The 15,661-nt window shown below is 33.6% G+C and overlaps 1 protein-coding gene across 3 annotated transcripts in view; it reads left to right on the top strand.

The window, feature by feature from the left end:
* The window catches only part of Crot (carnitine O-octanoyltransferase), a 41,524-nt gene that overhangs the window by 10,549 nt on the left and 15,314 nt on the right, over positions 1-15,661 (top strand). For all 3 annotated transcript variants that reach the window (XM_027956113.2, XM_027956112.2, XM_071612149.1), the window contains exons 6-10: positions 3,563-3,671; positions 10,876-10,969; positions 11,207-11,332; positions 12,792-12,893; positions 15,510-15,593. In XM_027956113.2, coding sequence (XP_027811914.1) covers positions 3,563-3,671; positions 10,876-10,969; positions 11,207-11,332; positions 12,792-12,893; positions 15,510-15,593 — 515 coding nt within the window. The remainder of the gene's footprint in view (positions 1-3,562; positions 3,672-10,875; positions 10,970-11,206; positions 11,333-12,791; positions 12,894-15,509; positions 15,594-15,661) is intronic.

Genomic DNA, 15,661 nt, shown 5'->3' with positions numbered 1-15,661 from the left:
CACAGTACGTAGTTATTAATGGATTTTGAGAAAGAGAGTGATATCAGATTTATGTTACTAAAAGATTATTCTACCTGCTATTTGAAGAATGGAATTTTAGGAGACAAGTACAATAGCAGAGACACCAGTTAGAAAGTTGTTATAGTAGTTCATTTGAGCCATAATAAGGACGTGTACTAGGTGGATGCAAGAAGGTGGTAAAAAGTTATCCACTTCTGGATATGTTTTGGATTTGGGACTAACAGAATTAGCTAAAGATTGGTAATAAGTATAAGTGAAAAATAGAAATCAGAGATGACTTTAAGGTATTTTGCTTATAGCCGGGTATGGTGACATGTGCTTGTCTTTCTAGTTACCAAGGAAACTGAGGTAGGAAGATTGCATGAGCCTAGGATTTCAAGGCTAGTCTAGGTGACTTAGCAGGATCCTCTCTTATTAGCACCCTTCTCTAACCAGCTGAGCTAACTGGGCCATGACAAGATACCCTCATTAAAAAAAAAAAAAAAAAGCCTTGAATAACTACTGAGGTGAATGTTCAGATAGACTCATCAAATTTGTAGGTTGTGTGTATATTCATAAGGTGGTAAAAATTGAAAGGACAAATTTTAGGGAGGAAAATCAAGAGGTCCCTTAGACTATGTTGAATTTAAGATGGCTTTTAAACATGTAAGTGGAAATGTAAATCGGCAGTTGGAGGTACAGTTTGGAGTTCTGAGAATTCAGGACTGCAGATATGGATTTAGGAGCCATCATTAGCAGGCCTAGAATTTTTTTCTAAAATCATAAAAGTAGTTAAGATTACTTTTGAAACATACGTAAATAAAGATGATCAAGGGAACCACTATTGATCTTTATCACAATCCAACATAATATTTGCTTGTCAGAGGAGCCAGCAAAGGAGACCAAGACAGGGAGGAAGGAAACAAAGACATTGGTCTACTAGAAGTCAAGAGGAGGAAGTGTTTTATCTAATGCTCCTGAGGGGTCAAATGAGGTGAAAATGTGACCATTGATCTATCAAGATGATGTGGACAGAGGCCATCCTTGACAAGAGCAGTTTTAGTGGAAGTTGGGGAAGGAAGCCCATCTGGAAGAGATGAAAATGAATTAACGAAGTGGTGACATTTGGAAATACTGCTTGCAAAAGCAAGTTTTGGTGTGCGGTGGGAGATTAAAAAAAAAAAAGTTGAAAAGATGGGTAATATTATGTTATGGAAATGATATAGAGCCTCTAGGAGAACTACAACCCTGCTGGAATAAGACACGTTTCAGACTTGTCACCCTCTGACTTATATGATAATCAGTTTGTTTCATTTCAAGCCACTAAGTTAGTGGTAATTTGTTAAAGCAGCCATAAAAAACTTATTCAAATATTTACTCATCTTCTATTACCTTGCACATTTATATACTTTATCTTCCATAAAAAAAAGATAAAATAGATGAACTGTTCTGACTCCTGAGGACATCTCTTCTATTTGTGTTCTGAATTCCACTTTTGCTTAGTCATTATCCTCTCTCTCTGCTGCATCATCAGTTTTTTCTTTATTGGATCATTTCAATCTGAATGTCTTTCATCTTAAAAGAAAAATAATTCGTCTCTTGTTTCCTTCAATTGTTACACCCCTGTCAAAACCAACATCCCCTCTTACCTAGAGTTCTTATCTGGACCACTTCAGTTATCTCATAACTAATCTGGCTGTATCATCTCTTTTCCCCTATTATCTGTTATTCTTCATGTAGCAGCTAAAGTAACCTTTTAGAGTAATAGTTAGTATTAGTTAGATCCCATTATTACTGTCCTGATAATTGGCTGATAATTGCACTGACCTTGTTTTCCTTTAAGCAAATCCCCTTGCTTTTGTCCTAATACCTTTACTCTTGCTGTTTCTTCTGCAAGGTTCTCTCTTCCTGCAATTTCCAGGCTCACATTCTTTCTTTACTCAGTTCTCTGTTTAAATATTTCTTCTCAGGTTCATTCTGAGGTTCCACCCTTCTGTTCCAGCTCCATTTCCAACCATTTATTGGATCATTTGACATCAGATTTATTTTATTTTTTCTTTTTCAGCCCTAAATTTTGGAAAGGATATGATCAGTAGTTGCCAGCAATAAAAGTGGTGCTAATGTAAAAGGATCTTTAGGTTTTTTGAAGGGCCAGAGAAGAAGTGATTTGGGACATGCCATGAGGAGCAAATACATACTTCATCTTCCAGGTCTTGAGGAAATAGGATCTAAGGGGAAAAATAGTAGTTCTTTTCAGGAGATGGTCCTTCCTTAGAATGAATAGATTTAACAAGTGATGTGTGTAATGCACTTAATACCAACCAGTAATTTTCCTTCCAGTGGCAGTATATGTCTTCTCTTTCTTCTTTTTCCTTTCTTAGAAGAAGGGATGGGGCAGGGATCATATAGGAAGACCCTTAGTAAAGGAGGGAATACTTTAAAAATGGGGATAACTCAGGGTAGTCTGAAGTTTACAGTAGATAAAACAATTCTTGGGGAGTTAAGGTATACCACAGGAATCTTAGAATCAATTATCAGTGACTTAGGTTATCAGAGCCTTAAGTAAAACTACAGATTAGGCAAAATTCTTTCCCCTTGCCGCTCAGGCATCTAGTGCCCTTTTCTACTGAAAACCATTTTATTTATTTATTTTTTGGTATTGGGGATTGAACCCAGGGGAGCTTTACCACAGAGATACATCTGAAGCCTCTTTTATTTTGAGACACTAAGTTGCTTAAGGCCTCACTACTTTGCTGAGGCTGGCCTTGAACTTGTGCTCCTTCTGCCTCAGCCTCCCGTGTGATTGAGATTACAGGTATGTACCACTGCATCTGGAACTTAAAACTATTTTACTGGGGAATCATTGCTAGACATCACTACAACTAAATTATTTGATTAGTAATTAACGTTAAAATAATTTTAAAGAGACACATGTCTCTGTTTCCGTTCTTACCCTTACATTCCTGTCCCTGAACAAAATTAGAAAGCCCTATAATAGTTTGGGGTTTATGTGATTCTCAGAATGTACAAATACTTGAAACTTTCATGGATTTCTAGATGTCACATGGACAAGTTTCAAGAGTATATATTTATATCATAATAACTGAAATTCTATGAACTTACAGAGTTTTTTGAAATTATTTTTTTGCCTGATATGTTAAAAAACAAAAATTGTACATAGTAATGGACTACCATGCAATATATCAATAAATGTATATTTTGTATAATCAGATTAAATATATCTGTCTCCTGTAACATCTATCTTTTTTTATGGCAAAAGCATTCAAAATCCCTTTGACTTTTGCAATACAGAGTACTCAATCATTATCTATAGTAGTTACCTACTGTGCAATGAATAGCACACCAGGATTTACCCTTATCTGACTGTAATTTAGTACTCATTGTTGAACCTCCCCCTTCCCCTGCAAGTTGTTTTTATTCATGTGATGTATTTGACAAATATATAAGTGAATGATTATTTTCTTCTATTGGATATAAACAGCTTTACTACTGTTTAACTTTGGGAGATTTGAGTCTTGTGTTTTCTGTTTCTTTTTTCCAGAAAGTGAAGGGCATTCCCCAAGTCACATTGCAGTGTTGTGTCGGGGCCGAATTTTTGTCTTTGATGTAACACATGAAGGATGTTTGATCACCCCACCAGAGCTTCTCAGGTTTTCACATGACTGTCTTGAATCTCATTAGATCTTAAGCTGTTATTTAGGTTAAAAAAACAAATGTTGAAACTTGTCTTTCTATGAGGTGACAGAAAGCTGAAAAGTAAGAATTTTATATGTGTATATATATTTTTAAAAAATCTTTTCTTTGTTTTTAATTTTAATTTTTAATTTTACTAGATGTACATGAATATGTTCCACTTGAGAAAAAAGAAACATTGCAGATACTACCAATCCCATTCCCTGCCCCCAAATTACACTAGTTTTGCCCCCAAATAATACTAGTTTTTATGTTCTGTCCTTCCAGATCTGTTACAATAAATTTATATGCACATATCATTTTAAAAAAGAGAACATATATATTTTATATATAGTATATATATATTTTTTTGTATATATATATATATATATATATATATATATATACACACATACACATAATTCATATATAGTATGCATACATTTTTGGAATAAATTATAGAAAAATTTAAAATATAGAATTATATAATGAAGACCCCCCACACACCCATCCCCTAACTTTAGTGTTACTTACTCCTAGTTTTAACAGTTATAAAGTCATTTAGCATTGTTTCAACTATCTGTGTTCTTCCCTTCACTCCCATGTGGATTATTTTGAAGAAAATATCAGATATAATATCCTTTAATTATAAATCTTTTAGTATATATTTCTAAAATATAAAGATTCTTGAATAGTTCACATCTAGTACCATTCTCAAACCTGATGTTGTCTTGTAATAAGTTAACAATAATTCTTTAATATTATTAATATTTAATAGGCTATTCAAATTTCCTAGATGATTTTATAACTATTGAGTCATATCTATGTAACTATCTATATATATAATTTGAATTATTTTTTTACTAAATAATTAAGCTAACTAAATAAATAAGCTTACAAAAGCACACACAAATGTATAGCTGAATTCTCAGGTGACTGCCACCCAGGTCAAAACAGAACATTTCCAGTGCTCCAGAGCTCACTCTTATACGTCTTCCTAATCTCTGTGCTTACCCTCCTTCCTAAGTGGAATCACTTAGATTATTTACTACTGTAAAAATCCTCATACAAGTCTTTGGTGGATGTGTGCATGCGTTTCTGGAAAGCCCAGGAGAGGATTTGCTGAGTCCTAGATTATATGCACATTCAACATCAATAGATAATGACAGTTTTTAAAATTGGTTGTACTAATTTCCACTAGTGTACGAGTGTCATAGGAGTTCTTCATACATTCTTGATAAGATTGTTCTTTGTTTTATGTATTTCAATACACAGAAGAGGAGAATATACTTAAAATTGCTCTTTTATCCTATTAAAGGCATCATTTTTAAAAATTTTTGATTTTTTTAGTTATATATAACAGTAGAATGTATATTGATATACATACATGAAGTATAATTTATTCTAATTAGGATCCCATTCTTATAGTTGTACATGATGTGGAGTTATACTGGTCATGCATTCATATATGAACATGTCGGATTCATTCTACTGTCTTTCCTACTACCATCCCTCCTCTCTTCCCTTCATTCCCCATTTTAATCCAAAGTACTTCTCTTCTTTCCTTCTCCCCACTTATTGTGTGTTAGTTAGCATGTGCATATCAGAGAGAACATTTGGCCTTTGGTTTTGGGGGGTTGGCTGATTTCATTTAGCATGATAGTCTCCAGTTCCATTTATTTACTGGCCATAATTTCATTTCTCTTCATGGCTGAGTAGTATTCCATTGTGTGGGTGTATGTGTAGGTGTGTATCACATTTTCTTTATCCATCCGTTGAAGGGCATCTAGTTTGGTTCTATAGCTTTGCTATTATGAATTGAGCTGCTTAAAGGCATCATTTTATAAACAGTTATTAATTTAAATGTAGTCTGATTTCTTAGTCTTTTACAATATTGATTATATTTTTTGTATTATTTTAAAAAAGTGTTCCCTAACCCAATACCGAGAAGACATTTCCTTATATTCTAGAATTTTGTTTTGCCTTTCACATATACAGTTTGCCTGAATTGATTTTGTGCGTGGTACAAGGTAGGGGTAGTTGTACGTTTAAAAAGGTGTTATTTTAGGTATTTTTCTTCAGTTTACTACTTTTAGTTACTAATAAGGCAGTGGTATTTTTGTAGTGGTATAGGTACATCTACCTTATTCTCTAAACAGTTACATAGAATTCTGTCACATTGATAAACTAAAGTATATTTGATCATTTCTCTATTAGTGCTTATGGAAGTTGTTTCCATTTATTGCTGTAACAAATAATAATCATTTTCAAATGTGTCTTTGGAGAAAATATCTTATGGGTTGATATAGAAGTGAAATTTCTGGGTCATAAGATATATACACTTAAAAGTTTTTAACTTAAGTCCAATTATTATCCAAAGCAGCATTATTTTCCCTGCTGGTATTATATGAAGATAACCATTTTTTCACATTATTGCTGTCATGATATTATTAAATTTAAAACATATCTGGTGAACTCACAAGTGAAAAATGGTTTTCATTGTTGGTTGAATTTGCATAACCCTTGGTATTAGGGGGTTAAGCATTTTTATATGTCTTTATAGGCCATTTGTATTTTCTCTTCTGTGAGTTGTGTATCTGTTTTCCTGTTGTCCTATTTTATTCTTATAGATTTGTAAAAGTCAATTATATAAACTGTATACTATTCCTTTATCGATTACATGTGTAACAAATATTTTCTTCTCATTAACTGAAAATTTTTTTTTTGGAAATTATATATTGTTAATTTTAATGTAGGCAAATTATCTTTTTGGTCTTTTGCTATTATGATTTAGATAACATTTGAAGGTGAATGTGATTGGTCCAAATTTGGCATGTAACTACTAGATCAGACTTATTAATTGGATTACATAGAGCTACTTTTGCAGAAATTGAATATATGTAATTCATGGGCTCATTTTAACCCATGACCAGTTTTGCTTGGATAACAGAATTCAGATCACTATTTAAAATTAGGAGAATTCATATTAAAGTTTGGATTTCTGATTTCTCTTAAAAAAATAAAAATTCTAATAATACCAGCTGGCCCTGTGGCATGCATGGCAACTCTGGGCTGGACACTGGTAGTTTAGAGTTGCCATTTCAGATTATATGTTTTAATTCAGCTTCCTACCATCCTAGCACTCCCTACACTGAGACCAAATGTTACCTCCATTTATCATTTCACTTACACAGGTTTGTTTTTGTTATGCTTGTTGCTTAATTTTAATAGAAGAGAAATATTCCTCTATTTCTATATCTCTAATGAAAGAGGAATAACAAGAACTCTGGGGCTGGGGATGTGGCTCAAGCGGTAGCGCGCTCGCCTGGCATGCGTGTGGCCCGGGTTTGATCCTCAGCACCACATACAAACAAAGATGTTGTGTCCGCCGAAAACTGAAAAATAAATATTAAAAATTCTCTCTCTCTCTCTCTTTCTTTAAAAAAAAAAAAAACTCTGGCCTTATCATAGTGTTGGGTAGATATACCTTCTTTTCTCATGTCTCTATTCTTCCTTTTACATTTCTCTCACCCTCAGTGGTACCAATATCTATCCGTTATCCAAGTCTGAGAACTCCCCAGTGAGTTTAACCCTCTTTATTGAGATATAATTCACACACCATACCATTTAAAGTGTAAGTCAGTATTGTTTAGTATTTTCATAGAATTGTGGTACCACAGTTAGTTTTAGAACATTTTTGTCACCCTCATAAGTAATCCAGTACCCATAAGCTCTCCATTGCTTCCTAATCCTCCTCCATTATTTATTTTACATATCTCCCAAAACATGCCTACCCCACCAACCCTAGACAATCACCAGTCTACTTTCTGTTCAAAGAATTTGCTTATTTTGGACATTTCACATAAATGGGATCTTATAACATGTGATAAATGGAATCTTTAACGTGATGTTTTGTGTTGCCTGTCTTCATTTAGCAAAATGCTTTCAAGGTTCATATATGTTTTAGCCTGTATTAGTATTCTATTTCTTTCTATGGCTGAATTATGTTTCATTTTATGTATATACCACATTTTATTTAGTCATTCATCAGTTGATGGGCATTTGGGTTTTTCTACTTTTTGGCTTTTGTGAGTAATGTGAGTAAACATTGTATACAAATTTTTATGTGGACATACGGTTTCATTTCTCGAGTATATACCTTGGAGTTGAGTTGCTGGATTATATGGAAACTCTGTTTGAGAAACTAGCAGACTGTTTTCCAAAGTGGCTGTACTATTTTATGTTTTCATCAGCAGTGTAGGGGGATTCTGATTTTTCTACATCCTCACCTACATTTATTGTCTGCCTTTGATTATAGAAATCTTAGTAGGGGTGGTGTAGGATTATATTGTGATTTATATTTACATTTCCATAATGACAGTGATTTTAAACATTTTTTTCATGTGCTTTTTGGCCATTTTTATATATATATATATATATATATATATATATATATATATATATATATATTCTTTGGAGAAAGTTTTAACAGATACTTTATTTTTAGTTGGTTTTTTAAATTATTGAGTTGTAATAGTTCTTTATATTCTAGATACTCACCTTTATCAGATGTATATACTCTGCAAATATTTTTCTCCCATTCTGGGTTTTTCACCTTCTTGGTGAACTCCTTGAAACACAGATGATTTAATTTCTACAAAGTCCAATTTTGTCTGTTTTTTCTTTCATTGGTTATAATTACATTGCCATATCTAAGGAATTATTTCCTAATCCAAGAATATGAAAATTTATACCTATTGTTTTCTTCTAAGATTTTTGTTTTTAAATTGTGAGAAGAGGGGGAGATAACTGTTGCATTTATCTTTAGTTTAAAATGTTGGTAAAATTGAGGTAGACATATCCGGGCAGTATTTGGAACTTCTTTAACAGAGAAAATGGGCTAAATTTAGAGACCCTATTATCTCTTGTATAAAGGTGATAGTTCAAACTATTAAAGAAGTGGATGAAATTACATATGAAGGGAGACACAGGAAGGCTGGAAGGAGGACAGTAGTCAATGAAAAAAGACTGAGCGGACTGGTCAATGAGGTAGGGGGATCATAGTAGAACACTGCTATAAAAATCAAGGCAGAAGGATAATTTAAAGATGCACTCTTGGGTGTGGAATATTTCATAATGAAGAAGATAAGACAGATAAGGCTGCTGGGGTTGTGTTAGTCAGCTTTTCATTGCTGTAACCAAAATACTTAATAAGAACAACTTGGAGAGGGAAAGTTTATTTTGCTCATGATTAGACAATTCCTTTATGCTAGGCCTAAAGTGAGGCAGAACATCATGGCAGAAGGGCAAGCTGCTCCATTCATGACAGCCAGGAAGAGGAAAGAGAGACAGAAAGGGGCTGGGGGCAGATATAGTCCTTAAGGCCACCCCTCCAGTGACCTACTTTCTACAGCCATACCCTACCTGTCTATAGTTTCACCACTTTCTAGTGAATCCATTCAAATTATCAGTCCATTCAAATTATCAATCTATCAAATGGATTAATCCACTCATGAGGTCAGAGCCTTCATGATCCAGGCATTTCATCTCTAAACATTGTTGCATTGCCTAACTCATGAGCTTTTGGGGAGCATTCCAGATCTAAACCATAACAAGGTTTCTATTGGTGGAGTTATTTGTGACACAAAAGAAGTTTCAAGATAAACACCACAGCTTGCATATAGTTTAATGGTAGAGCAAATACCTAGCAGGCATGAGACCCTGGGTTCCATCTCTAGAGCCTCCTTCAAATGATAATTGCTGGAGGACAAAAGCAGATTACAATGAACTAAAGAGAGAGAGAGGGAAATGATGAAGGCAGAAACCAGATTGTGAGGAGACAGCAAATTCAGAAGATTTTAAAAAAGACATATGATTCTGTAGTGGAGAAATTTTATGTAAATCTTGGTGCTTCAAAATACCAAAAATTGAATGTGTAGTTGAAAAATGCATTCATAGATAGCCAAGTTAAAAGAAAAGAGGGACAATCCTCGTTTTGAGATCAGTACCTCTTAGTGATAGAGATTAGGGCAGTTATAATGTGACCTTTTATTATCAAACCTAAAATGTCATTTTAGGTTCAATACATTGCTCCCTGATAAAGACCACCTTATAAAATGAATATGAAAATGAGCCTTTCAGGGAACAGGAAAAAGTTTTGTAGTCAAAATGTTTTGATATGTTAAAGGAAGGGCAGAAACAAGTACCATATGGAGAAAAACAGTGAGATAGAGATTTATTACTTTAGTATTCAGGATTTGTAACTAGAACAAAACCAGTTTGTGTGTGTGTGTGTGTGTGTGTGTTACTAGGGATTGAACTCAGGGCCTCCTAAATTCTAGGGATTGCTCTACACTGAGCTACATTTCTGGCTCACAAAAATCAGTATTTAGCAAAGACAAATAAGTAGGAAGAGAGTCAGGGCAATTTGACCCCATCATCAATGCAGATTGTTTGATGAAGAAATCCTCATGTGCTTTAGAAGATACCATTAATGTCCAAAAAGTGGGGAAATTTTGAGTAAGGAAATTATTTCTTATCAGCAGTAAGTACAGATATAATGAACAAACAGGAATTTAGGCAAATTAAGAATTAGGTTTTTTCCAATTTTGAGTGGTGCTTTTTGACCATTTATTAAGCTTACATTAACTGCTTTCTGAGGAATATTTGCAAACTTAAATTGAGGTAACTTTTTAGCATGGGCCATGAGAAAGTAGGACTAAAACTAAAGTTTTATGAATTTTTGACTGATGAAAATTTTTCTCTTTATGAAAGAATCTGTTATTTACCTGTTATATGTTTAAAGATTGATGAAACTCATCAGATTGGAAGCATAGAATGCTATAGGGAGAAAAATTTTATCCTCAGATAATAGAGTCTTTAAAATATAATGGTTAGAAGTAACAAATGGCACATGTGAAAACACTTAAAACTTACTACATGGGACTTTTCTGAGTAAAAGACAACTATGAATTAGATATACAGTAAGTCCTCTGGTTACACACACACACACACACAGGCTTTGGTTAGTTAATATATGTACATGATATCTGTAAGACTGATTACCAGACTTCAAGTTCTCCATTGTAAACAGGGACTTACTTGAGTCCTAGAAGTGTTTGCATATTTTCAAAGTATAAATTATTCCTTTTTTGAATCTTGTTTTTTTTAATCTTCCATAAGACAACTGACATACATCTACAACAAGTGCCATAGTGAACCTGAAGGACCTGGAGTACCAGCACTAACTTGCGAGGAGCGAACCCAATGGGCTAAGGTAATTACAGTTTTGTTGTTTTGTAGGTAGAATCTCACTGTGCTGCCCAGGTTGTGACCTCAAACACATCCTGGGCTCAAATAGTCCTCCTGCTTCAGACTTCCAAGTAATTGAGAATATAGGAGTGCACCAACACACAGGAAGATTAATTTACCAAACTTTAACAAACTCTTCTGAGATTTTCTGCATATATTGTATTAAATTGTAACATTTAACCATTCTTTCCTTGCCCTTTAGTCACGAGAATATCTGATTGGCCTTGATCCAGAGAACTTGACTTTGTTAGAAAAAATTCAGAGCAGTGTATTTGTGTATTCTATAGATGATGACAGTCCACATATCACACCAGAAGATTATCGTCAGGTAACTGTCTTGTTCTGTTGTCTTTTCAAGTTTTCTTGGAAGACTCTTGAATATATTGAAATTGAGATGATCTTTTTTTCCTTTGTAGTGCTGGAGATGGGCTTTATGCATGCTAGGCAAGAGCTCTACTGCTGAGCAACATCTCCAGCCCTAGAAGATTGTTTTTTCCTTTTTTGTATTTGGGCTCTTAGAATTTTTCTTAGATGAAATAGATGTGTACCAAATTGAAACTAATACAAAAATGGTGCTTCATAAGTCTTTGCCACATTGTTTAGGTCTGTGTAGATTTATTATGTATCTTGTTTAAAGAAGTATGACTATTGCTTGCACATCACATCTCAGTGTTTCCCAACCTTTTCATTGATTACATAAGCAAAGTAATTGCGTAGGACACTGGGATAAATTACTTTTTCTTCCCAAAGGTGACATAAGAACTTACCTGTAACCCACACCAGTGTGCCTTGACTGGTTGGGAAGGTCTGTCCTAAGAATTATATCACCCTTGTAAGTAATTTATCATATCATTTTGTTTTACTGAACACAGTGACTTCATTGAGTTTAAGGGTAAATAGGGCCTTTTTTGTTTGTTTGATTTTTCCTTATCCCTGAGGCAATGTTTTCATTTCTTGGGACTTGAAAGGTAATACTCATGTAAGTGAAAGTCTCATAATCTTTTGAAAACAAATTATTTCATAATGCAGTCATCAAAATTAAATGAAAGGGGAAAATAATCCAGGTTTTAAATCTTATAGCTAGTAAACAACTAGCTAACTATTCGTTAGCCACAATTTTTGGGGGGTGGGATGGGGAGGAGAAGCACCAAAATATGTCTTAAGGAAAAACATGTTTTAATGCAGTATTGTTCAAACTTAGATCACAATCTGTACTTACAAATATGATTAGATTGCAGCTTACTATGAGTATATACATGGGTGTGCACGTACACATAAATGTAATAGTAATTTCACAAAGTAATAATTACTGTTACTATGATGTACTCTGCTATTTCTATTTATTATATTCTATTTATCTTTGTAAAGAATGTTGATTATGATACACTAAATTGATTTCATGACTTATGGTGGGCCAAAATCTATAGTTTGAAAAACCAGTTTAGTGGGATATAAATTCTTAAAGTATTTTCTTCTTAACTCTTTAGTGGCTGAATTTTAAGACTTTATACTATTGAAGTTACAGAAGAATTATGTTTTTAATGGTATATTCTGTAAACATCCATTAATAATTACTTGCATTCTCTTTTCTGGTAGGATTTTCTTAACTTGAGATTTTGAGAAATAATTGAAGTCAGGGCCAGAATTATTATATCATGACTATAACTTCTGATTTTATTTAGTTGATCTGAAGAGGAAAAGTGAGATGATATATGTGTATTTAATATGTAAATACTTACAAACCAATGTTTAAATCCTTTTAATTTGGAAAATTAAATTTATTTTAGGTACTTTTGATTCTCCTTACTGGAAATCCAACCCTACGCTGGGGTGACAAATCCTATAACTTAATTTCATTTTCTAATGGAATATTTGGCTGTAATTGTGATGTAAGTATACTACTGAAGTCTTTTTTTTTTTTCTTTTAATCTTTTAGGTTAACTTAATAGTAATAAACCACAAACACTTAGGCTGTGCTGCACTGTAATATAAGTAAATACTCTTTTAAAAAGTTTTGTCACATTATGGTGAACAATTTATATATGAACTCTTATAAGTTCAGTTATTTTCTTTTATAGTAGAATTAACAGTTCAGTATTTTCTATGAAAAAGTTAATTTGCATATGATTCTTTTTATATGTACCATTATCTGCTTGCTAAGAATCACAATCTGTTTTAAAAATGATAGGGCATTTTGCATATTTTCTTTGCATAGAGAAATATAAGTGGATATATTTCTAGATTTCAAGGTTTGCCTAGTAATTAAATTAAATATTTTCCTAAAATATCACATGATCTTTGGAACAGTAGTTATTTATAATATGAATATTAAAATGTCTGGCAGTTGTTACCATTTTTGACCTTTATTAAAAAATAAACCCAACTTTTCTTATTTGTCTTCTGTCTCTTCCCAGAGTCTTTATAAGCTGTCTTGTAACTTTCTAATAAGCATTCAGGAGGTCTATAAAGCAAGAAAATAAAAAAAGAAAAACCAAGGATTCAATAGTTTTATTAATCAATATTTATTCAGTTGTAGGTGATGGAAATCTAAATCTAACTGGCATTAGCTTCAGAATATATCTGTTGTTAGAGGAGTACACCTAAATATGGATAAGGCTGACTTCCTGGGTTCAGATGCTTTTATTAGCATTTCATTAATAAATGTTCCTCATTTTTTGGCACTCTGTTTCCCTTCATTTTTAGGTCTACTATTGGCAGGTTACAATTGTCATACCTTCAGTCTTCAATCTTCATAGCTTTCTTACCTTAGTGATCCTCATGGAAATAGCCAGTTTCTTTTTTTTCCAGTGGTTCCTCATGGAAATAGCCAGTTTCTTTTTTTCCAGTGGTTCCAGCAAAAGTACTGGAATAATTCTCATTGATTGTGATTGGCCTGTGAGGAAGATGGTTTTATCCCTGACAATCAAGTGCTTTCTTTAGTGTGGCCTAGGTCATATGCCTAACTTTGGGATCTAGTGAGTAGAATCAGTCTCAACTCGTTATGGGTGTGGTGGTTTCTTAAAGAACAGTGAAGTAGCTGTTATCTTAGAAGTCAGTGTGCTGTTTAATAAGCAAGTGCTAAAACTAGAGCTCATTGGAGAGACAGTGCAAGATTGTCCTGAATCATTTTGAAGATTTGTTTTCTTTACTCTTCTTTTGACTCCATTGTTGATGAACTATTTCTTATTAAATGCTTTGGTTTTCTTCTTTTCTGTTCCTTATTTGGTTCTCCTTGACCTTCCTCAGTCTAATTTATGTCCTCACTGTTTCCTGCAAAGTATCCTATGTAAGGTGGCTAACTGCCTTCTGCCTTCTTCCCTCAATTTCTCTTGGGTCTGTCTGCTACAAAGAGACTAATAATCCTTCAATCTTGCTGTTTCTTACTAGTTCCAGTAAAATAGTTAGAAATTGATGCTGTCATCTTAAATAAAACCATATATGTGATATGTGAAAATTCTTCATAAAACTGTAACGCACTGAGCAGTTGTAAGATGCGGATAGAAAATGGGTTCATCAGTGACTTGCCAGTATTGTTATAAGTGCTTGCTGATGACAGATGAATTGCTTGTGCATCTTCTGCTGACCTCCCACAGAGCCTATCTTGATGTTGTGACTACTTCCTAGTTGGTAATAGTCAACTTTGCATATAGTTGTCCAGTGGGACATGATACAGAGTAGCAGAGCCATAGTGTTAGGGCGACATTGAAGATAGCTAATTACTTCCTCTGAAACTGGGTCCATATCTCAAGCCCTTTCTTCTTTCCCTTGAAGGCTGGGATTATCACATTCAGTTCATGAATGATAAATGTTTATTGTAAAGGGAAAGTAGAAAGCACCATCTGATGTACTTGTCATTAATGGAATAAGGAGAAAATATGGGTGAAAGAAGTTGTTCTCCAAAATAAATGATGAGAAAATTCACTAGCTGCAATTCTTTTCCCTAAATGTAGCCATCAAACCTATAACAACCCTGCAACTTAGCCCATCTTTCCCACATTTCTTCAACTTGAAAATTATTTTTGCCATATCTCAGCTTTCTTGTAGAATGGCTGAGATACTGGCTACTATTCACCTAGCAGTCTTCTTTACTTAAAGAAGTTCATACCCATTCTAAATGCTCTGAGATAGTCTGCCATTCCAATCTGCTTTTCCACACTGTTCTTAACAATTCCAGAACATCTCAACATTGATACATTCCCCTGATTTCACTTCCACTAAAAATAGAAGTTAATTTTTCTGGATTGCTTCATGTTTACTTTACACACACACACTTATCTGTGACCCCAGGTATCCCAACTAGGTGCTTCCATTTGTCTGTTTTTTTTTTTTTTTGGAATACAGCCATTACTATTCTGTAGGACATCTTTATCTTTATTTTTAGAAATTGAGGATAGAAACCTTTGACTTTATTGTCTGTTAAAAGTGGAGGAAAAGTGAACAGAAAATATAGGGTAAAGCTTTAATTTGACATAAAGCATTCAAAATCTTGTGTGTTTTCATTTCAGCATGCTCCTTTTGATGCAATGGTTATGGTGAATGTTGCCCATTATGTTGATGAGAGAATTTTAGAGACAGAAGGAAGATGGAAGGTATGTTAGAACAAATCTTCCTTATTTTCCCCTAATAATTTAATAGATAAGTATTTTTAACTCTTCCT

Source organism: Marmota flaviventris, chromosome 1, assembly GCF_047511675.1.
Source record: "Marmota flaviventris isolate mMarFla1 chromosome 1, mMarFla1.hap1, whole genome shotgun sequence".
In the NCBI taxonomy this organism is placed as follows: domain Eukaryota; kingdom Metazoa; phylum Chordata; class Mammalia; order Rodentia; family Sciuridae; genus Marmota; species Marmota flaviventris.
The sequence above is the reverse complement of the archived record's forward strand: the minus strand, read 5'-3'. Positions and strand labels throughout refer to the sequence as shown.